The sequence below is a fragment of the Thamnophis elegans genome, chromosome 16 (assembly GCF_009769535.1).
Source record: "Thamnophis elegans isolate rThaEle1 chromosome 16, rThaEle1.pri, whole genome shotgun sequence".
NCBI classification, from domain to species: Eukaryota; Metazoa; Chordata; class Lepidosauria; order Squamata; family Colubridae; genus Thamnophis; species Thamnophis elegans.
The window spans coordinates 1,282,516-1,305,881 of NC_045556.1; the positions used below are offsets into that span (position 1 = coordinate 1,282,516).

Below are 23,366 nucleotides of genomic sequence, written 5' to 3' on the forward strand. Positions count from 1 at the left end.
TTAGCCTACGGAGGCTGCTCTCAAGCCCACCCCGCGTGCGACGCCAAGGTGGAAGAACAATGTTAGGTGGTGATTTCATACTTTGGAAAGCAAAGGCTCTTGAAACGGCACTTTCCACCAGCACTAGCTTCACTTTATGCACTTTTTTTTTTTAAAAAAAGGAGTCTCTGTGTGTAACTGCGTGTTTGTGTTGCATGTTTTGCCTATTTTAATGGCTGCTTTTAAGAGTGGCCTTCTCAGTCGGATGTGTCGGATGCACTAATTCCTAGCGGGGTAATCATCAAAGCCATCGTGGATTGTAGCAGAAATGTTGAAAGGTTTTTGGAAAGCTTGGGCATCATCGCTCTTATTTTCAATTTGTATTTAAAATTTGTGCCCGTTGTTAGCAACGCAGCGTTTTCTTGTTCCCAGTGTTCATGGAGGGGGAAATAACTGCCCGTGTGTCTGTTCATAACCCAGTCAATAAAACGTTTTTAAATAAAGAAAGGCTTTAACCGGGTATTTATGTCATAAATGCTTAAGTGTATTTATTTTAAGATGGGGAAAATCCTGTTTGTCTTGCTTAACAAACCCAAATCTTCACACAGCTGGAGTGAAAACGGTTGTTAAGTAGCACAACAAGAAGACGAGCCGAGGTGGCGCAGTGGTTAGAGTGCAGTACTGCAGGCCACTTCAGCTGACTGCTATCTGCAGTTCGGCGGTTCAAATCTCACCGGCTCAGGGTTGACTCAGCCTTCCATCCTTCCGAGGTGGGTAAAATGAGGACCCGGATTGTTGTTGGGGGCGATATATGCTGACTCTGTAAACCACTTAGAGAGGGCTGAAAGCCCTATGAAGCGGTATATAAGCCTAACTGCTATTGTTATTGCTAAGACGAAGGAAGGGCAGAGAGGGAAAATGGGGCAGTTGAGTCAACGGGGCCAACAAGAAAAATAATTGGCAGGTCAGACATTGCTTGTTGTCTCGTAACAACCCAGACATGATTTGAAAATGCTGCGGATTTTCCTCGGTGCTCCTGTGAAGGGTCTGAAGCGGTGGCCCATCTGTCCAAACGCCATACGGCAAAAGGAGAAGTTATTAGGCACAGAAAAACAACATTTTCTGCTGCTCTTTGCCCCCTTTTTTGGTTGGAATGGGGCTGTCAGCATTTCTTCATTCAATAATCAGGAAAGAAAACCACTGGACTCCATTTGTTGAAATCAAGTGTACTTTTACTAATTATAAATGAGCAGTTGCAAAGCTAAGCTAAGTCTGGTTAATTAGGCGTGAAAGCGAATAATATATTGAATAATCCATTGCCCTCCCCTTGGCATCCCGTGCACAGTCCAATCATAATTCTCCCAAATGTCAGGTGTGAGATAACTTCGAAAGGCATCACCAGGATGGAATGCAGGTTCCGTTGGCCTTGGCGGGAAACACTCCTCCACATGCGCAGTAAGGTGGTCAGTTCAGAGTCTAGAAACTTCCTCCAGCACAACGAGTCCCCTCCCAAATACCATGCCCCCCCCCCCCGCTCCCCGTTTCAATGGCAGCCAAAGCAGTGGCAAAGCAGAGGCTGACGGGCATTGCTTCCCTGGCTGGAGGTTTGGGCAAAATCCCTGTCTTTGTGTCCACGTTGGGTTTAAAAGTGGGCGGGGAGACCTGGGCTTCTGGGCAACGTGGCTGGCCAGCTGACCCGGTGCCAGGAGGCTGGCATTGAATTCACTGGACGACCTGGAGCAGCGCTTGCTCCGTTTCTCCAGTAGCTGAAGATCTCCTGGTGGCGCCCCATCCAAAGGCCACCCAATAAGCCCTGCCTGTGGGGCGGCTAAGCTGCTCTGCGCACGTGCAGAGTGCGTTCCCCGTGCATTTCTAACGGAGAAGCCGTTCCCGAAGGGCGATTCCCTCCGGTTAGAGCCAGCCGCACGTGGAATGCGGAAGAACCGCTAATGCCAGCCCTCCGGCTGCCTTTTCTGCGCATGCGCCGCCCTTTCCCGGCGCCGTCGCCTTCGCTCTCGCTGCCGAGCGCTCCACGCCCTCCGCCCCGCCTCCCTCAGGGGCGCATGCGCGCCTTTCGGCGACGCAGAGGCTCTATGGTCGCGGCCACGGCGTACATCGACTTCCGCTTCCGGGCCCCGCTCGGTGGTATCGGGAAAGAGGCGGGCATCGGAGCCGGCGGCCCGTTTCTCCGCGTCGGAGGTCTGGAGGAGCCCGGCGGGCCCCGTGCGGGCGAGGGAGCCCTCCTCGCCGAGGTAGAGCCGGGGGAGCCGCTCCCCCCCCCCCCCACGCCTCGCCCTGCCTGGGACTCCGCGCCCCATCATCCGCAGCCGGCTGTGCGCCCCCTGTCCCATCAGCCTCCCCCCCGGCCAGCGCAGGCCCTGCAGCGCGGCTCTCCCGGGGGCCCAGGCGCGCCTGGGGTGGGCGAAGGCCCGTAGGGGTCTCCCCAGACGGGGTGGGCGCTGGCGGGGCCCTCCTGCAAAGCCCGTGCAGGGCGCCCACTTCCGGCCAAACACGCGTGTCCGCGGGTGCCCACGTGCAGAGGAGAGGCGGTGGGGAATTACCCCACCCCCCACCCCGCAGGTGGAGCGTTGGGGCCGGTTGGGCGCCCCGTAGCCCAGGAAAGGCCCCGTGGCGCCCTCAGATGCAGATGGACAAGAGTTGGAAGGGACCTTGGAGGTCATCTAGTCCACCCTCCCCCCCCAAAAGCAGGAGACCCTACACCGTTTCTGACAGGAAGGCCTCCGAAGAAAGCGTGTGCATGTGTGTGTGTCTCTGCCTGTGCGTGCATTGCACTACAGTAAAAAGGGGGTGCGGGGAGTGGGGGCTCAGCCTCTTTGCAGCAGGAGTTTTTTTTGGGGGGGGGGGAATCCCTTCCCTGCAAAGCCTCTTCTTGCAACCGGAAGATGCATTTATTCCCATCTTGTCCCTGACTTACGTGGCGCAGTGGTTAAATGCAGCACTGCAGGCTACTTCAGCTGACTGCTAGATCAGCAGTTCAGCGGTTCAAATCTCACCAGGCTCAGGGTTGACTCAGCCTTCCATCCTTCCGAGGTGGGTAAAATGAGGACCCAGACTGTGGGGGGCAATATGCTGACTCTCTGTAAACCGCTTAGAGAGGCCTGAAAGCCCTATGAAGCGGTATATAAGTCTACTGCTATTGCTATTGCTATTGCTATCTATCTATCTATCTATCTATCTATCTATCGGATTGTTGGGGGAGATATGCTGACTCTGTAAACCGCTTAGAGAGGGCTGAAAGCCCTATGAAGCGGTATATAAGTCTAACTGCTATTGCTATTGCTATTGCTATCTATCTATCTATCTATCTATCTATCTATCTATCTATCTATCTATCATCTATCTATCTTCTATCTATCTATCTTCTATATCTATCTTATCTATTATCTATCCATCCAAGGCTCAAAGGTTGACTCAGCCTTCCATCCTTCCGAGGTGGGTAAAATGAGGACCCGGATTGTTGTTGGGGGCGATATGCTGACTCTGTAAACCGCTTAGAGAGGGCTGAAAGCCCTATGAAGCGGTATATAAGTCTAACTGCTATGGCTATTGCTATCTATCTATCATCTATCTATCTATCTATCTATCTATCTATCTATCTATCGGATTGTTGGGGGAGATATGCTGACTCTGTAAACCGCTTAGAGAGGGCTGAAAGCCCTATGAAGCGGTATATAAGTCTAACTGCTATTGCTATTGCTGTCTGTCTGTCTGTCTGTCTATCTATCTATCTATCTATCTATCTATCTATCTATCTATCTAGCTATCTATCGGATTGTTGGGGGCGATATGCTGACTCTGTAAACCGCTTAGAGAGGGCTGAAAGCCCTATGAAGCGGTATATAAGTCTAACTGCTATTGCTATTGCTATTACAACAGTCCGTTTAGGGACCGTTCAACAGTTACAGCAGTACTGGAGAAAGTGACCCATGGGCGTTTTTCACACGGCCGTCGCAGCCTCCGCCCAGGAGGCCGCCTGGTCAAAGCTCAGGCCTTTGGCCAACTGACACCTGTTGATGACGGTTGCAGCGTCCTGGAGTCACCAGCGAAGTCGAGGGAGGGGGGGGGAATTGGACTCCCTTAAAATTTCATTCTAATGCATGCCGATTAGTGGCCATTCAAAGTGACGGTGACAGGTATTCTCACCCTGTGACTAATGGAACGACTCCAGTGATTTCACCTAACCATCATGATGAGAAAGGGGGTAAAATGGGGCAAACCTCATTTTACGACTGTCTTGCTGAGCAACAGACATTTTGGCTCCCATTGTGGTCATAAGCCGAGGACTACCTGCAGTTGGAAGAGCAGGGTGTAGTTGGGACTTTATCAGCGAGGAAACAAAAGTCTTTTTCAATCATAGTTGTTTTATCTCAGCCTCTCCATTACCTGCTTCCTCCTTCCCTCACCAGGTATAACTCGCCATTCTGCCATTTTCCAGGTCTTTAGTGAGAGTCGAGTGGATTCATATCTCTGGATGAGCAGCCTCTGTCTCCTTGAGCCATGGCTTACCAACTGTACAGAAACACCACCCTGGGGAACAGCCTCCAAGAAAGCCTGGATGAGCTCATTCAGGTAAGGTATAAGCTCCTTTTTATTCCCACCCTCCTGAATAAAATGGCTTAAGTAGGATAGAGACGATTGAAGTAGATATGTATGAGTTTTGCAGCCAGAGATCAAAGCAATGCATACTGTTTAGGTCAGTGGTTCTGCTGGCTGGAGAATTCTGGGAGTTGAAGTCCACAAGTCTTAAAGTTGCCAAGTTTGGGAACCACTGGCTTAGGTGAAAACAGTGTTAAGAGTGCTTTTCCTCCGTATCATAATTGAAGACAAAAAGTAAGATGACCCTGATGATAGGAGAGGTTTCACGAAGGAAGACAATAATTTAATTATTTAATTTAATTAACCACATTTATATGCCGCCCAATCACGAAGGACTCCGGGTGTCTTACAAAAAAATAAAGAGGAAAAAAAAAGACACATAATGAACACATAACAAAAGAAAACGGTTTAAAATAACAACATCCTCATACATTCATTCTAATCGGAGCTGGACCTCAACAGTGAGGTCAACAGCCCCAGGAGGCCTGCCGGAACAGCCAGGTTTTTACAGCTTTCCTTTAACTGTCCAGTTTCTCAAACTCAAAAACAAGGGTTTGAGTTGCGGTGAACCACGTTTGCTACTCCCCTTAAGTTGCAAACTTAAGTCATTTCATTGTATGAGGTGCAATGACAATAAACTAAACTAAACAGGCAACATCACATTTATACCAATTTAAGCATTTTTAAAGTTCTGTATTTGTTCAGCGGTTGAAGGGAATGAGAAAAACTAGTCAAGTCATGCTGGTTGAAATTGTAAACTCTAATCTGTGCTCGAAAGGTTTCCGGCCTGTTCGGACAAACTTGGAACACCAACCAATGTGTGAATATCCAAAACGAAGTTTTAATTTTGGGCAGGTGAATGTTTCCCTTTGGCGTTTATAAGGTTTTCTTCTTCAATCTTTCAGTCTCAGCAGATCACGCCCCAGCTCGCCCTCCAAGTCCTCCTACAGTTTGACAAAGCGATCAATGCTGCATTAGCCCAGCGGGTCAGAAACCGAGTCAATTTCAGGGTAAGAAATGCTAATTAGAAATCAGCCGGCATCGACAGAGTTTGCGTACAGATTGCGGCTCTCTTCTAAGAAGCACTTATAATGGTAGCAGAATATGGGGTGATTTTTTCCCCCCTAGTTTAAATCTCTTTCTTCTAGTTTCCCTTTCAAACGTAAGGCTCAGAAGGAAGTCCTTGATTTACACCTGTAACTGAGCCCAATATTTCTACTGCTAAGTGAGACAATTGAACCTTTCTTTCCACAGTGGTTAAGGGAATCCTTGTTAGTAACGCAGTCGTTAAGTGAATCCAGTTTCCCCGTTGGCTTTGCTTGTCGGAAGGTCGCAGAAGGCAATCGCGTGACCTTGGGACACTACAACGGTCATAAATACGAGTCGCTGGGGCTTCCTTAAAATCCTTCCCCAATTCTCCTGCTCACGGCTGTTCCTTTGGTGGCCACCAGGGGGCGATAGAACTATTCCCAGAATGGCTGCCTGCCTCTATCAGGAAGGGAGGGGAGCTGGGGGGGGGAACTCAAGAGGGGTCTTTTTGCTGCTTTTCCTAAGGATCTCTGGAGGTTCTCAGTCGTCCAGGTCAGCGTTGCGTGAAAGGCCGCCTCCTTCCTCTTCCTCAAAAGAAGAAGAAGAAAGCCCTGTCCAAACTGCCTTTGGAAAAAGCACCTTTTAAGGCCCTTTCCCTAAGCCCCTGATGGCGAACCTGTGCCACGAGTGCCACAGGGGGCAGGCGGAGCCATATTTGGTGGCAGGCCAGCCCACAACTCCGGCACACATGGGAGCGCTGGCCAGCTGATTTTTCACCCTTCCGGAGGGCCAGAGGAGGCCGTTTTCGCTCTCCCCAGGCTTCAGGAAAGCCTCCGGAGCCTGGGGGGAGGGGTTGCATGCATGTACCGGGGGGGGGGGGGCTGCACGCACAGGTGGGCAGGGAGGATTGAGTGGGCGCACGCACAATTTTGGCACTCCGTAAGAGAAAGGTTGGCTCTCACTGCGCTAAGCCCCCCCCCCTCTTTCTTTCTCCCAAAGGGCTCCCTGAACACCTACAGGTTTTGCGACAACGTTTGGACCTTCGTGCTGAATGACGTGGAATTCAGGGAGGTCACAGAAGTGGTGAAAGTGGATAAAGTCAAAATCGTGGCCTGCGATGGGAAAAGTAAGTTTTTTTGGGGGGGGGGAGGTGACGTCTGCGTTTCTCAACCTTGGCCTTCTTTAAGCTGGGGGGGGGGTGGGAAACGGGATTGCAACTCCCAGAATCGGCCCACCCAGCTTAAAAGTGGTGGAGGTTGAGAAACTCCGCTCTAGGGATACCGAAACCAGGAAGATGCACGGTTGCTCCCCTCTTGAAAAGAGGATATAAAAATTGTAGCTCCGGGAGTGGTTTAATCTTGGGCAGGTTTCCCTTTATCTCGAAGATAGCCGGCGTTTGCCAAAGGCGACTTGTTAGGAGGAGTAACAAGATTTTAACTCATACTTCGACCTGCCAAAATCAACAAAAGGACAGATTTCCTGGTTCCAAGAACTTCCCTATCGCCTCTTTACACAGAGCCTCATTGTGTAAACGCGCCGGCTTTTTCTCCTCACCCGACAGCAGTTGTTGAAAGCGATGTTCAGCACATGAGGTGACCCTTGTGGCCCTTCCGTATGTGCAGATCGGCTGAGCTGTGTCTTTGCAGAAGCTCTTCCTTCCTTCTTTTTTCTTACCTGACTTCTTTCTCCTGAGCCGTGGCAGCAGATCCTCGCTTTCATACTGCTGTTTCCATTTTTGCAATGCTGGTGGAGGGCTGGGTCTGTTGAGAGCAGGACCCCCAGATCAGGGATTGCCATGTCAGGCCTTCTGCCTTTGGATCAAGGTTGACTCGGCCTTCTGTCCTTTTGACTTGGGTAAAAAGAGGACCCAGATTGTTGGGGCAAGAGGCAGACTCTGTAAACCGCTTAGAGAGGGCTGTAAAAGCACCGTGAAGCAGTATATGTCTATGCTATTGCTATCTTCCTTCCTTCCTTCCTTCCTTCCTTCCTTCCTTCCTTCCTTCCTTCCTGTTAGAATGCAGTATTGCAGGCTAACTCTGCCTACTACCATCAGTTCAATTCTCACCAGGCTCAAGGTTGACTCAGCCTTCCGTCCTTCCGAGGTGGGTCAAATGAGGACCCAGATTGTTGGGGGCGAGAGGCTGACTCTGTAAACCGCTTAGAGAGGGCTGTAAAGCGGTATATGTCTTAAGTGCTGTAGCTTCCTTCCTTCCTTCCTTCCTTCCTTCCTTCCTGTTAGAATGCAGTATTGCAGGCTAACTCTGCCCATTGCCAGGAGTTCAATCCTGACCAGCTCAAGGTTGACTCAGCCTTCCATCCTCCCGAGATGGGAAAAATGAGGACCCAGATTGTTGGAGGCAATAGGCTGACTCTGTAAACCGCTTAGAGAGGGCTATAAAAGCAGTACGAAGTGGTATGTAAGCCTGTGCTATTGCTTACTTGCTCCCTCTCTCCCTCTCTCTCTCTCTGCCCTTCACACGGCTGTTGTGGGGAAAATAGGGGGAAGGAAGCTTTGTTGCATATGTTCGCTGCCTTATTTGTAAAAATAATCAAGGGGAGATATAAACACCTGGACTTGTCCCTGCAGTTTCCTTGGCAAGGTTTCCGGAAGTGGTTTGCCCTGACCTCTTCCTTCCTCAGTGAGAGTAATGGGCCCACATTCACCCATCTGGCTTTGGGGGCTGTCTGGAACTGTACTGTTTTAACCCCAAGACCAGCCTGGTTTATTCGGAATCCATGAAGTCTTCCTTCTGTGCAGCTCTGTTTCCCGAGCCGTGTTTCTCACCCGGTGTTTCCCTTCCCTCCAGATACAGGTTCCAATGCTGCGGAGTGAAGGGGGACCGGGGCCTCTGAGCCCACGTGGACTGGATGGGCAGGGCTTCCTCCAGGGGGGAGCAGCCTGGGCCAAGAAAGACTCTTGTCGGGAGTTGTTTTAAGAATGCAGGCTCACTTTTCTTCCGGGAGGCCTAGTGGAACTTGTCTCAGCCAGGTCCCGTAAGGCGCCTCCGGGCGTTGGCTCGGTGATGAAGATAAGCAAGCTTTTTTTGCCTTTTAAAAAAATAAAATAAAACCAGAGGGTCAAAGATAAGGATGAAACTTAACACAGCTGCTTTTGGGTTCATCAAGGTCACCAATAAATATTTTATTTAAAACTTTTAGTGGCGTGATAAGTATTGAATCCTCTTCCTATCTACGATCAGCTGGATTGCCGGATTCGCCTGTCTCCCCCTCCCCCCCCCCCCCCCCCCCCCCCCAAATCGGACTATTTTGCCAGTCTTGGGGCTTTGCAAACATAGCCGATCTCTTTTGGTCTGCCTTAAACCCGAATTTAAGAATGGCTTATTCTTTTTTTTTTTTAAATAATTTTTTTTTATTACATAGACAACACAGACACACAACAATGAAAAAACAAAAAGGAAAAAGAAAAGGAAAAAAAACACAAAAACAGAAAAAAAAAACCATCATCACAAACAGCATGTCGTTTGGTTACAAGTGTTTTAACCTTTATCATTCTTCTACATTTATTATTTCATTTAATAGGTCATATTATACAGTTTGGGTGGCTTTGTTTACCATCCCTTCCTCCTGTTATAACACCACCTTATTTTCCTTTTCTTTCCACCCTCTCTCCCTTCTCTACTTTCTTCCTTCCTCCTCTCCTTTCCCTTCCTTCTTCCTGTACCTTTCTCCTGCTCCTGCTCTTCCTCTTTCCCTTCCTACCCTCTTTCCTCCTCTTTCTCTCCTTTCCATCCTCCTTTCCCTTTCCTTTCTCCCTCCCTCCCTTCTCTACTTTCCTCCCTCCCTCCCTTCTCTACTTTCCTCCTTCCTCCTCTCCTTCCCCTTCCTTCTTCCCGTGCCTTTCTCCTACTCCTGCTCTTCCTCTTTCCCTTCCTACCCTCCTCTCCTCCTCTTTCTCTCCTTTCCATCCTCCTCTCCTTACCTCTTTCTTTCCACCCTCTCTCCCTTCTCTACTTTCTTCCTTCCTTCTCTCCTTCCCCTTCCTTCTTCCCTTACCTCTCCTTTGTTAAGAATGGCTTATTCTTGACCTTTCAAAGATGGTTTTGTATATCTTTATTTTTTTGTTGGATTCAAGAGATCATGTTCTATATTTATCTGACCTGTATAAGCCACCTGTATTTATTCATTGTCGGGATCTATTACATAGCCCATCTCCTTTTTAAAATTACACTCTTTAATCTAGGGAGAATCAACAACCCGAGTTTAGTCTTGAATCCCAAACTGGGAGTTCAGCTGCCTGAATTCTGCCTTCATGGACTCATCCAGGCGTGCTGAGTAGCAATGAAGGGATCGACTTGTACATTTCCACCAGAAAGTAAGCACTGCACGTTTTTTCTGCAGCCAATGAGGAAGTTGCTTGTTCTCCACTCCCGATTTCTCAGATAAGATTTTCCCTGGCTGGTTTCTGTTTTATTGCTAAATAGTTAAACCATCTACCTGGGGCCATGATTGTGGGCATGGCAACATACATAATTTCCCAAGATGAATATCCTTTGTGCCCTCTTTGACAAGGCTTCAAGGCTTTTTTGCCTTTCACGACTGCTTTCCCCCTGAAAAGGCTGGTGGTTGGGCAGCGGCTGAGTCCTTTAGAAAAAGCTTCAAGCGGCTCCTCGGTTTCTGCCTGCAACGCTTAGAACAGTGTTTCTTAACCTTGGTGACTTTAAGTCCTGTGGACTTCAACTCCCAGAAAGCAGGTTGCCCTGGTTCAGAAGGACTCTACAAATCCATACGTCTAAACCACATTTACAGAAGCTCGTGGTGGATAGAATAAGCTACGATTAATTGCCCTCGTTTGTTTCTGTCCTATCAAGATGGTTACCCTTGGTTTGGGCCAGGGGCGTTTAAATCCACCCTTGCTAAAGCAGGGGTCTCTCCAACTTCGATTCCTTTAAGCCACGTGGACTTCCAACTCCCAGGATTCCCCAGCCAGCATGGGGAATTCTGGGAGCTGAAGTCCAGAAGCCTTAAAGTGGACACCGCTGCCATAAAGCTTACATCATAATGACTCAAGGCTGTGAACTCACGACATCCCCCCCAGATAACCGAATGAGCCTCTTGTACAGGGAGCCCTCCCCCTGACCAGTTGCTTCCCGACTGACCTGGAAAAGATAGCCTGGATTTGATGGATGGTTGTGCCCCCTGTGGTCAAGCACTCCACAGTCACGACATACGTCCATAATGGACTCCTCCTTTGTGGTCCTATGTTGAGGACGTATCATAGGTGCAAAGGGAGGTTTAACTGAGCTAAGAGTTGAGGACGTGTCAAAGAAACGGGGTGATGATGGTGGTGGTGAAGTCCTTGAGAAGGTAATCATGGCCCAGTCAGCTTGATGTCAACCTTTGAGCAAACGTTGGTGCCTCTAGTTCATGAGGATATAGCAAAAGAAACCAGAATCTGCAAAACGTTTCTAATCCTGATTTACCAGCTTAATTCTGCTTCCTTGGGCATGCTGGCTCTGCGTTTTCCATGTCAAATCCATTCCATGATTGGTGGCAGAATTATACTCAGACAATTGGTCTTTTGATGACCTTCTTGAGAAATTTCCTTCAGGGAGGGGCTGGCCTAGTTTGCTTTTTTGGGGGAAAGTGAGGGAGGGAGCAAACTTTCTACCTCACACGCTGTTACCTTCCAAAATAAAATTTGACGTTTGAGATTAATTGGATCAGTGTCAGGCCTGAACAGTAGTATTCCTGTTAGGATCTTCGGCCTGCCACACACACTCTTATTTTACTAGGCTGTTTCACTAGTGGGGTAATTGGGAGGGGGAATAGTAAGGAGTAGGACGTGTTGTTGTCAAAACAAAACATTCCTTTCTAGAAGCCCAAGGTCATTCTTTGTCTCCGCACCTCTGCATCTAACCGGAACTAGATGGGTGGAAATGCCAGCGTGGCAGTGGAAGATTGGACCATGTGATGGACTTGTGGGTGGGTGGAGGACAAGATCATGAACTTTCAACTGGGTGGGCTTTCGGATTCGGGTTTCCCACAGGTGTCCCAACATGTCTCTCTTAATAAATTGGAACTTTGAGGAAAGTTCTGCCTTGAACTCTTGATTTAGTTTTGGATGATATTTGGAAAGCTGACAAGCAGCTTATTTGCCTTGTACTTATGCTTCCTTTCCGGCACACTAATTTACAATACTGCACGCAAAAGAGTTTTGCTTTTGCTGCAATAAAGGACCAGTTTGAGCTGGTGCTGATAAGTTTACGCCCAAGCGTTATCCTTTACAATGTTTACCTGTCAGCAAGTGAGCCAATAAAGCCGGAACCAAGTGTGGCATTTATGTCACTTTTGATTTAGATTTATTTAGATTTTAGATTTTATTAGTATTTGTAGGCCGCCCTTTTCCCTGAGGGGACTCAGGGCGGCTCACATAAAATCGGGGAAGGGGAATACAGACGTTAAGATAGAGACATATAATAAAATAGTAAACAACATACATTCATCATTCGGGAGGGGTAACTATCCTTGTCCCCAGGCCTGACGGGCGAGCCAGTTCTTAAGGGCTGTGCGGAAGGCCTGGACGGTGGAGAGGGTGCGAATCTCTACGGGGAGCTCGTTCCAAAGGGTCGGGGCTACTACTGAGAAGGCCCTCCTCCTTGTAGTTGCCAGCCGACATTGGCTGGCCGATGGAATGCGGAGGAGGCCTAATCTATGTGATCTTATTGGTCGCAGGGATGTAATTGGCAGAAGGCGGTCTCTCAAGTATCCAGATCCACTGCCATGTAGGGCTTTATGGGTGACTAATAGCACCTTGAAGCGCATCCGGAGACCGACAGGTAGCCAGCGCAGCTCGCGGAGGATAGGTGTTATGCGGGTGAACCGAGGTGCACCCGCAATCACTCGCGCGGCCGCGTTCTGTACTAGCTGAAGTCGCCGGATGCTCTTCAAGGGCAGCCCCATGTAGAGCACGTTGCAGTATTCCAGCCTAGAGGTCACAAGGGCCCGAGTGACTGTTGTGAGAGCCTCCCGATTCAGGTAGGGTCGCAACTGGCGCACCAGGCGAACCTGGGCGAATGCCCCCCTGGTCACAGCCGTTAGGTGGTGGTCAAACGATAGCTGTGGATCCAGGAGGACTCCTAAGTTGCGAACCCTCTCTGAGGGGTATAAAATTTGACCCCCCAGCCTGAGAGATGGAATATTGGTCGAATTTTTGGGAGGGAAACACAACAGCCACTCGGTCTTTTCTGGGTTGAGCACAAGCTTGTTAACCCTCATCCAGTCCATAACAGCTTCAAGGCCTCGGTTCATCACGTCTGCCGCTTCATTGAGTTGGCACGGGGCGGACAGATACAATTGAGTATCGTCCGCATATTGATGGTATCTAATCCCGTGCCTGCGAATGATCTCTCCCAGCGGTTTCATGTAGATGTTGAATAGTAGGGGGGATAAGACCGAGCCCTGAGGCACCCCATAAGTTAGGGGCCTAGGGGACGATCTCTGCCCCCCCACTAACACCGACTGCGACCTGTCCGAGAGGTAGGAGGAGAACCACCGCAACACGGTGCCTCCCACTCCCACCTCCCGCAGTCGTTGCAGAAGGATACCATGGTCGATGGTATCGAAAGCCGCTGAGAGGTCAAGGAGGACCAGGATGGAGGAATGTCCTCCATCTCTGGCTCTCCAGAGATCATCGATCAATGCGACCAAAGCGGTTTCTGTGCTGTAACCGGGTCTGAAGCCTGACTGGAAGGGGTCTAGATAGTTTGCTTCCTCCAAGGACCGCTGGAGCTGGAAGGCCACCACCTTCTCAACAACCTTCCCCAGGAAGGGGAGGTTGGAAACTGGACGATAGTTATTAAGGATAGCTGGATCCAAAGATGGTTTCTTCAGGAGGGGTCTCACCACCGCTGCTTTCAGTGCAGCGGGGAAGTTCCCCTCCCGAAGCGAGGCGGTCACAACCGCCTGGATCCAGCCTCGTGTCACCTCACTGCAGTTAGTAACCAGCCATGAGGGACACGGATCCAGTACACAGGTGGAGGTACTTACAGCCCTCATGGCCTTGTCCACATCCCCAGGGGTAACGTCCTGAAACTCAACCCAGAGCTGTTCTGGTTGATCCCCCTGTGCCTCGGCTGGAACTGCGGGGGTGGAGTCCAAGTCTGACCGAAACCGAGCAATTTTGTCCGCTAAGAATTGGGCATAATCTTCAGCTCTGCCCTGCAAGGGTTCCCCCGCTTCCCTTTTATTCAATAGGGAGCGGGTTATCCTAAACAGGGCGGCTGGGCGAGACTCAGCGGACGCAACCAAGGTGGCTATGTGAGATCTTTTTGCAGCCCTAAGTGCCCTGGTGTATTCCTTGGTGCAGGTGGTTACCATTGCTCGGTTCGATTCGGACTTATCGGACCTCCAACGGTGCTCTAGGCACATGCCAAGTCCTGGAATTCTTGGGTTGGAAAGGACCAAAAGGAGGATCTGGTTCAATCTTCTCCAACGGGCCCTCTGGTCATCCGGTGCTAGCGAGACTTAAGAGACTAGGAATTGGGTTTGAGGAAGAATCTTCAGAGGTGGCAGAGATACAATTCTGAAGGCCACTCTGATGATGACCTACACACAAGGCAACTAACGGTCGAAGCTAAATTGGCGATAGAGAAAGGTCAACGGAATTCAAGGAGGGCAGCTGGACTTTGGTATCTTGTAACTGTGCAATGACTCCAGACTGGTGACATGTTTAACCCCTCGGGCAGGAGTGAAATCCTCCCGGTTCAGCCCAGTTTGGCTGAACTGGCAGAGACGATTGGCATCAGTTCTCCGAACCGGTGACAAAAATCCCTGGTGGCCCCACCCACACCCACCTGGTTGCCCTGGTCACCGCTCTCCTCTTCCGGCCGCTCGACTTGCCCACCCCATCCAAACGCTTCTCCCTCCGTTCACAGCAGAGCTGCTGCAGCCTGTCCCTTTAAGGTACTTCGGCCCCCCAGGAGGGAGGGGGCCAAAGAGGACCATAAAGGGAGCAGCAGCTCTGCTGTAAATGGACACACACACACACATTTTTTTCCTGCCGGGTGGTAGCATGTGACAGTGGGCGTGGCCGTGAGTGATATCGAGTTGGCCACACCTACTCAGTCCCAGGACCCCACCGCCAAGCCACGCCCACAGAACCGGTAGTTTAAAAAAATGAATTGCTTCACTGCCCTCAGGCTGAGCTGAAAGGCAGAGTTAAACATGTCATCAGTTTGGAGTCTGTTGTAATATAGTTCCTTGTGCAGGTGTGTGTCCTCCATGGCCTAGTTCATACTAGGGCCTGCAGAGCCACGCTGAACCACACAGGAGAAAACAAACTCCTACAACGCCATAACATCCTGATAATGCATAACATAACATCCTGAGATGTGCCCTACCAATGACGCCCAGGATTTGACCATATATAGACAGAACTTCCCTGAGCAGTAGATTAGAAATTGTACTTTTACAGGCTGTCTTTAACCACATGCTATTGCTCCTCCTGCCTTTGTCCTATCTCAATAAAAGGGGCTCTCAGACCCCCAATCTGGGTCGCTCCATCCTGAGAAAGTTCGTCTCGTGTCTTTTCTCCACATTGGCCTCATGGACAAACCACGGGAACTTTACAGGAGTCAATGTGCAGCCACCTGCCCTTGAATTCAGCTGACCCTCCTCTGTCACCAGTTCAGCTTTGATTCTTCCATATAGGTAGTAATAATAAACTCTTCTGTACCTGAACTTTACGAATTTGTTGTTCCGTGGCTAAGTTGTGTCCGATGGTTTAGGACCTGGCTACCTGAGAGACCGCCTCCTGCCACTTACCTCCCAACGACCAACAAGATCGCACAGGTTGGGCCTCCTCCGGGTGCCGTCTGCCGGACAATGCCGGGTGGCGACTCCCCGAGGGAGGGCCTTCTCTGTTGCTGCGCCGGCCCTGTGGAACGATCTACCCGTCGAGATCCGGACCCTTCCCACTCTCCCGGCCTTCCGTAAAGCCGTCAAGACCTGGCTGTTCCGGCAGGCCTGGGGCTGTTGATTGATATCCAGCCCCGTTTAGATGGAATGGGTGATGTGAATTTTAATTCTGTATTTTATTTCTTATTCTGTTTTTTAAATTTTAAATGTCTGTTGTGAGCCGCCCAGAGTCCCTAATAAACTTGAAACTTGATTCTTCATGGACCCCATGGAGCACAGCACACCAGCCCCCAACTCCCTTCCCCAACTGTCCCGGGGGAGTTTGACCAAACTCATCTTCCCTGAGTCCATGACACTAACCATCTCCTCTTCCTCTCGCCTTCCATCTTCCCCAACATCAAGGTCTTCTCCACGGAGTCTTCTCCATTTGGTGGCCAAAGTATTTGAGCTTCAGCTTCGGTATCTGGGACTTTTCAAACACTCCTAGTGTGGCGCAGTGGTTAAATGCAGCACTGCAGGCTACTGCTAGATCAGCAGGTCAGCGGTTCAAATCTCACCGGCTCAGGGTTGACTCAGCCTTCCATCCTTCCGAGGTGGGTAAAATGAGGACCCAGATTGTTGGGGGCAATATGCTGACTCTCTGTAAACCGCTTAGAGAGGCCTGAAAGGCCTATGAAGCGGTATATAAGTCTACTGCTATTGCTATATTGCTATTGGCTCTTGGGGAGAACCTAACCTTCACCTGAACCCTCAAGGTCCCTCCCTGAGACTGGCCAGGTGGGGCCCACGGAGAATAGAAACTCTCCCAAAGCCTCAAAGGGAAACTGGAACAGGTGAGTTGGTGGTTTGACTCCATGCCAGTTTCCAAACTTTTACAAGTCGTAATGAAAGGCGCCTCTGCTGCCTGCCAGCATTGTCAAAGTGTGCTTTTGTCTTGGGGTGGGGTGGGGTGGAGAAGATATTAATCCAGGCGTGCATAGCGTTGACTTCAACTGCTAAATATTTGGGGAAGGACTGAGTGTGGCTATCAAACCTACCCATCTCGTGCATCCCTCAACCTAAACCCAGCCTCCCGTCAACCACCAGGGCATTGAGAAACCTCCGAGAAGGTGTGGCAGGTGAGCAGCAATCTCTTCTCCCTCCCAAGTTCAGGTAGAAGACAACGCTTCTCAGTAGGGCGAGAGCCCTTCAGCGCTTGGCCCAGCGCCCTCCAGAAGGAGCGTGCCATGAAACAGGTGTCGCAAGTGAGGCTCCTTATCAAGGTGGGGCAAAAAAAGAAAAGGAGAAAAGGGACAGAGATCCTTTCCGGTCCTAGTTTTGTAAGACGGGCGTTTGTTGCACTGAGGAAATGAAGCTGTTGCCTCACCAGGGGCTGCTCAGGGAACCAGCAGAAGAGGTCTTGGCTGCTCTCTCCATCCCTTCCCTTGGAGAGGAGGCCAGGAGGGGCTGCTGGGGTCTGGGGAGGAAGGGACTGGCACGGGGGGAGGAGGAGGGGCAGAGGTGGCAGGTTGGCGTTTACCAGCTCTTGGCCTTCTCCAGCAGACGGAGAGAGCAGCTGAGCTTCTCAACCGCTTTGGTGCAAAGCCAATTTCTTTCTCCGGTTCAAGGTGACAGTCCCTAAGAATAACTCCACAGGGAGTTTTTGTCCAAAACGGGACTTTTCTTGTTTCGTTTTTCTTTGAAAATGTTTCACTCCTTATCCGAGGAAGCTTCTTCAGTTCTGAACTGGGGGACAACCATGACTTAGATAATTGAGAATCTCCATAGACATTTCCCCCCCTCCCCCCACCAAGAAAAGAGCCTGCAAATCATCCTAGTCATCATCAAAAGGATCATCATCAAAAAGTCCTCCTCCTCCCCTCCTCCCACCCTCCTCCTCATCCCCCTCCTCCTCCTCCCGCACTCCTCCTCCCCCTCTCCTCCTCCTCCTCCTCCTCCTCCCCTTCTTCCCCTCCTCCCCCTTCCTCCTACTCCTCCCCCCTCCTACTACTTCTCCCCCTCCTCCTCCCCCTCCCCCCCTCCTCCCCCCTCTTCCTCCTTCTTCCTCCTCCTCCTCTTCCCCCTCCTCCTCCCGCCCTCCTCCTCCTTCCTCTTCCTCTTCCTCCTCCTCCCCCTCCTCCTCCCCTCCTCCTCCTCCCCTTCTTCCCCTCCTCCCCCTTCCTCCTACTCCTCCCCCTCCTACTACTTCTCCCCCTCCTCCTCCCCCTCCCCTCCTCCTCCCCCCTCTTCCTCCTTCTTCCTCCTCCTCCTCCTCCTCTTCCCCCTCCTCCTCCCGCCCTCCTCCTCCTTCCTCTTCCTCTTCCTCCTCCTCCCCCTCCTCCTCCCCTCCTCCTCCTCCCCCTCCTCCTCCCCCCTCCTCCCCTCCCCCTCCTACTCCTCCCTCCTCGTACTCCTCCCCCCTCCGCCGCCTCCTCCTTCCTCCTCCTCCTCCCCCCTCCTCCTGGATGAGAGTCAAAGTTCCCACAAAAACCAAAAACAGAAACTGTGCTTTAGTTTATTCTGAATTTGTTTCACAGTGTGGCCTTTTTGCCTGCAGACCCAGCCACATTGGCACATCCATAAATAAACCCCTGGAAACATGGTGTGACATTGGACCCTGGATTTACCGCCATGGAAATATGTAGGGCTTCATTGGCAATCCTGAAACGTATTTTGAGCACCTTCGTTACATGATGGCACATTGTGGCATCTATAAACATCCCTGAGAGACGCAGAGGCAAAGAGCAGAATTCAACAAAAGCCTCTGGGTCAACCCTCTTCAATCTGGTCTCCACCAGATCTACTACTGGACTACACTTCCCATCATCCCTACAAAGTTTCTCTCCCAAACCAGCTCTGACCACCCATCCTACCTTCTTGGTTCATGTCAGGACAATCTGAATGTGGAAGCTGGTTTAAAAGGTGGACTTAGCCTGGATTTCTGAACAGGGTCAACCTGGAGATGGCTGGACTTCAGCTCCCAGAATTCCCCAGCCAGCATGCTTTTAAGAGAAGTGGGCTTCAATACAGAATAAATAGAGTTGGAGGGGACCTTAGAGGTCTTCTAGTCCGACCGCCTGCTCAGGCAGGAAATCCTGCACGATTTCAGACAAATCAATTGTTCTGTCCGGAAATTTCTCCTTAGTTCTAAGCTGCTTCTCTCCTTGGTTAATTTCTCTCCAACCAATAGAAGCTTTTTAAAAAGAGTGGACTTCAGCTCCCAGGATCCCCTGAAGGGACATCTTCAAATCAGCGGAGAAGAAAAACCCAAGGAAATCTCTGCACTTGCTGAAAGGAGGAATTTTTGGGCAAGGGCAAGCCTGGCAAAAACAGACTGGCATTATAAGCTGGCAGTATCTGGGCGACCTGGGACACTCAAGAAAGCGTTGTGGCTGGTGCAGACGCTTATCCCCGGGAAGCAGGCAGCCCAGGAGCTTCCTGGAGGATATAGAAAAAGAAGATATCCTTTTGACCTCGGACGAAAAGGGAGCGAGAGGCAGAGCCCTCTTGAGAAACGAGATGCCAATTTTCTTACACAGGAAGCTGGATGCAAATTGGGTGCCTTGGGGACTGTAAAGGGGGGGGTTGAGGAGGAGGAAGGAGGGGGTCTGGATGAGGAGCACCTCTCCAAACAGCCCCTCTCACCCGATTAGCACAGCCCAATTATCACAGCTGTTTCCCACCGACGGGAAACAGACCAGGGGGCCAGATGAGCAAATGCCCCCTCCTCCTTCCCACCATCCCTTAAAAACGCAGGAGGTCGGAGTCCAGATACGTTTGCTCCATCAGGAACACATTTTTCCCCACAAGGAAACACGACGCAGCAGGCCAGGAGAATGACTCATAAATCTAACTCACGCTGCCAGTTCTGCTGAAACCCAACGAGTGGGGTTGCGCAAGCCCCCTGCCTCCCTTTGCCCCGGGGTGTGGGGGTGGGAGTGGAATGATCTCCCTACCTTGTGGTTTCCCATGTTCCCTGAACGTCAGCTCTGGGGCCACAAAGGCCTCCAGAATGCTGAGGGTATTCAAAGGGGCACAATTGACCCACCACTTGTGTGTCCTGCCGTGGGAGGGATCCCCCTCGCCTCCCTTTCTTGAGGGGTGGGCCACGCTCAAAGGGGCGTTCTGTAGATGGCCTTGTGGCGCAGATACTCTTCCAGGCATTGGAGGGCGCAGTTGTCCACGCTGGGGTCGAACTTGTTGGCGAAGAGGTGGTGCTGTGAGAGCAGCCAGCGGAGGTCCCCAAACCCATAGACGCAGACCGCCCGCCGGTAGACTCCGGTGCACTGGGGGTAAGGGGCTCCCTTGCTGACGTCCCCTTCGCTGTAGGCCCACTTGACCACCCGGGCAATGGCGTTCATGTCCGTGAGATCGAATTTGTCATTATAAGGGACCGAGCCGGGCACCCCTGGCATGCGGTGCAAGGTGGCCCAAAGATGCTCATCGGGGCTGTAGGTGTCTTTGGACCACTCTATCAAGCGCCTGGCGGTTGGGTCTTGGAAGAGGTGCTGCACGAACTCCCTGGTGGCTATGATGTAGGCGTTGCCAGTGAACATGGGGGAGCTGTGGGGCGGGGGGCCCTTTGTCGTCTTGGTCTGAACGATGCTGTTGGTCACTTCGTGGTGGTATTTCCAGCGGTTCCTTTTATAGGACGAAGGTTTCTCGGATTCCATGTTGTTCTTCCCGTTGAGCAGTTTCAGGGCCCGGACGATCTCCGTGTTGGTCTTGATGGGGAAGTCGGTCCCGCAGGTGTTCAGCAGGTACCTCCAGCGGACCTTGCTTTGAAGCAGGTCTTTCATGCAGTTCAGGTCGGCTTGGACCCTTGACCAAGAGGCGTACACCACGCTCTCCTGCTTAGAAGCCAGGAAAACGTTGCCGAAGCAGGAGGCGATGGCCCGGACGGCCTTTTGGAAAGGTTTGGGAGACTTGCTGTCCACGTGGACACAGTAAACGTTCTGAGGAGCAAAGATGGCTCTCAGGAGCCTTTCAAACATCTCGATCTTCTCGTGGACCACCATGGAATAAGCGATGGGGAAGTTCTCTTCCTCTTCGCTCAGGTGGAACCCAATGAATCTCCTCCGCTCTTTGAAGTTCTGACAATCCTGGGTCAGGTTCAAGTAGAACTTCTCATCCAGGGCCGACCACTTGTTCTTCCACTGCACCTTGCTCACCAGAGCGGCCTCCATAGCCTTCGTGTCCCCTCTGATGATCTCAGAGCAGCTGACGTTCTCCATGGGCGGGAGCCTCACCGACTGGTAGAACTGGTCCTTGCAGAACTGTCCCCGGGGGTCCGTGGGGTCTCTCTCCAGGTAGCTGGGGTCACACTGCCAACGGCTGTACTTCAGCATGGCCGTGGCCAGCAGCATGAGAGTCCCCAGTGCCAGCAGGTGTGGAATCTGACACATGAACCTTTTATCCAAATGCATCTTCCAGGCTTCAGAGAGCAACAGATTCCCCAGCTCCTGACATCCAAAATCTCTGCTTCCTCTGGAAGTCTCAAAGCGGTTGTGTTTCACTCAGCATTTCCTGAAAACAGGTGGTTCACCTGAGCTCTGAAGTCCTTCCTCATATCTGGCTGGCTTGTTCGCAGGTGTAACCTGAGAGCTGTCACGAATTGCAGGTGTAGAGTTCAGGTGGGGCGGGGCTGGGTGAGAGCAACCGCCTTCCCATTTGCCCAGGGTCGCCCATCTCTTCGCTCCAGAGGTGTGGCCTTCCGTATCACAGCTATCAACCAACAGGAGGAAGCCGAAGCAGAGAGAGATTTCTTAGCTAGTTCGGTGACCTTTTAGAAGACAGGTGAGGTTTTTAGCAGCTTCACAAAGGAGATGTGGATTAGATGTCCCAGTGTGGGTTAGGTGAAGCATATTTGTGTTTCAGAAGACAATCCCTGGATGGGTGGGGACAAAACGTTCCCAGGGTAGAGGAATCAGGCAGTGGGCAGTTTTTGGAAAGAAACTCAACTCTGGGTTCAGTTGCCAACCTGCTTACCTGGGAGTAGATCTCACCGGATTCAATAGATCAGGCAAGTAGAGAAGAGCCCTCCGGGATTGGGCGGCCTATAAATTCAATACATTAAATTAAATTAAATTAAGAACCTGATTAATGGATCAGCAAGGTCGGTGAGGCAACTTTGCAGTTCAACCTTCAGAGGGACGTCTGAACAGTGACCCCTCCTGCAGTTTTCTAAGTCCTCCTGTGAAATATTGAGTAGAAAACATCTTAGCCCCCCTAAGTGCGACAGCCACTTCTTTTATAAAAAACAAACAAATTACAGTATAACTATTATTTTTAGTAAAATATTAACCAATGAAAATCATGGGGGAGCTGCAAAGTTCATAACTGTGAAAAGGAGTCATAAGCCACATTTTTTTCAGCGCCATTGTAACTTTGAACCCTCATTAAAAAAAAACAAACTCTTGTACGTGGAGGACTTTGATTCCCCCCTCCCCCTGTTTCGGCTAAAAAGTCCATCAACCCGTGGAACAGAAGTTGCCTTCAGAAGTTGTGGGAGCTTCATCCCTGGAAGCTTTCAAGAAGAGACTGGACTGCCCTCTGTCAAAAATGGTGTAGAGTCTCCTGCTTGGAAAGGGGGACTTGGAGTAGATAGCAATAGCAGTTAGACTTATCTACCGCTTCATAGGGCTTTCAGCCCTCTCTAAGCGGTTTACAGAGCCAGCATATTGCCCCCAACAACAATCCGGGTCCTCATTTTACCCACCTCGGAAGGATGGAAGGCTGACTCAACCCTGAACCGGTGGGATTTGAACAGCTGAACTGCAGAACTGCAGTCAGCTGAAGTAGCCTGCAGTGCTGCATTTAACCACTGAGCCACCTCAGCTCTAGATGACCTACAAGATCCCTTCCAACTGTTATTCTATATTCAATGGAAGAGAAGTTGCCTTCAGAAGTTGTGGGAGCTTCATCCCTGGAGGCTTTCAAGAAGAGACTGGACTGCCATTTGTCAGAAATGGTGTAGGGTCTCCCGCTTGGGCAGAGGGGGTTGGACTAGATGACCTCCAAGGTCCCTTCCAACTCTGTTAACTCGTTAAAGTCTTCCCATAGGTGCCTCTTCACTGGGGCCCGTTGGTCACTGTGGCTGCAGCCAGGAAGTTTTCCCAGAGACTTGGAAGCGGCAACATTGGTTGGTTGGTAGAAGGTGGGCCATCTCCTCAAGTTACCTCTTCCCCCCCCCGCCTTCTTTTCTCCTCCCAGAATCAAGCCAGGTATAGCAAACAGGCTAACATGGCTTCCTGAGTTGGCAGGACCAGAAACGGTCTCTCCTCTGACAGCTAAAATTGCACATGAAATGCTACTCAGATGATGCTTAATGAGGCAGCCGGTTCTTTCCTATTAATAAATTACCAGCAATCGCTATCCGATTCGAACCGGCGGCGTTTTTACAAGCACCACTTATGTTGAAATCTTCTACTTCGGCTATGACGAAAATCCACCTTCCTATTTAAGCCGAAGAGGAAAGGCGGCCTCCGAAAAAAGTACCTGGATGGATTTATGAGAAACAATCAAGGAAGGACAATGGACTCAATAAATTGCCCAACGGATCCATACCAGAAAATCTTGGCCAACCTGAACGAGCTCCGTCTTTTAACCCCTTCCGTGTTCTACTGAGATGTGATATTCCTTGCTTCTCTTGCAGCCACATTGGGTGTGTGTGTGTTTGTGTTAAAAAAATGAAAACCAAATGCAAGTGGGGGAGGGGTATTCAGGGGAGGGATAGCAGCTTGCAAAGATGGGGGAGGTTGAGATAGCCTTCTTTGGGTTGACCCAAGTCAAATCAGATCCCGATCAAGAGGATCCTCATTAAATGAGCTTCTTGACAGTCACAGAATCGTAGGATTGGACGAGGCCTTCAAGGTCTTCTGGTCAGC

General features: G+C 50.7%; 2 protein-coding genes across 2 annotated transcripts; one reads left to right on the forward strand and one right to left on the reverse strand.

The window, feature by feature from the left end:
* The first annotated feature begins 2,082 nt into the window (after positions 1–2,082).
* Positions 2,083–8,783, forward strand: LOC116518847 (transcription initiation factor IIA subunit 2). Its single transcript, XM_032232368.1, has 5 exons — positions 2,083–2,231; positions 4,436–4,569; positions 5,502–5,606; positions 6,625–6,751; positions 8,433–8,783. The coding sequence occupies exons 2-5, from the start codon at positions 4,498–4,500 to the stop codon at positions 8,456–8,458; spliced, it is 330 nt and encodes a 109-aa protein (XP_032088259.1). The 5' UTR covers positions 2,083–2,231; positions 4,436–4,497; the 3' UTR covers positions 8,459–8,783.
* Positions 8,784–19,534: 10,751 nt separating this feature from the next.
* On the reverse strand, positions 19,535–20,955 carry LOC116519572 (beta-1,3-galactosyl-O-glycosyl-glycoprotein beta-1,6-N-acetylglucosaminyltransferase 3-like). The gene has a single exon (XM_032233520.1). It carries the CDS (start codon positions 20,904–20,906, stop codon positions 19,593–19,595), a length of 1,314 nt encoding a protein of 437 aa, XP_032089411.1. The 5' UTR covers positions 20,907–20,955; the 3' UTR covers positions 19,535–19,592.
* Between the last annotated feature and the right edge of the window lie 2,411 nt (positions 20,956–23,366).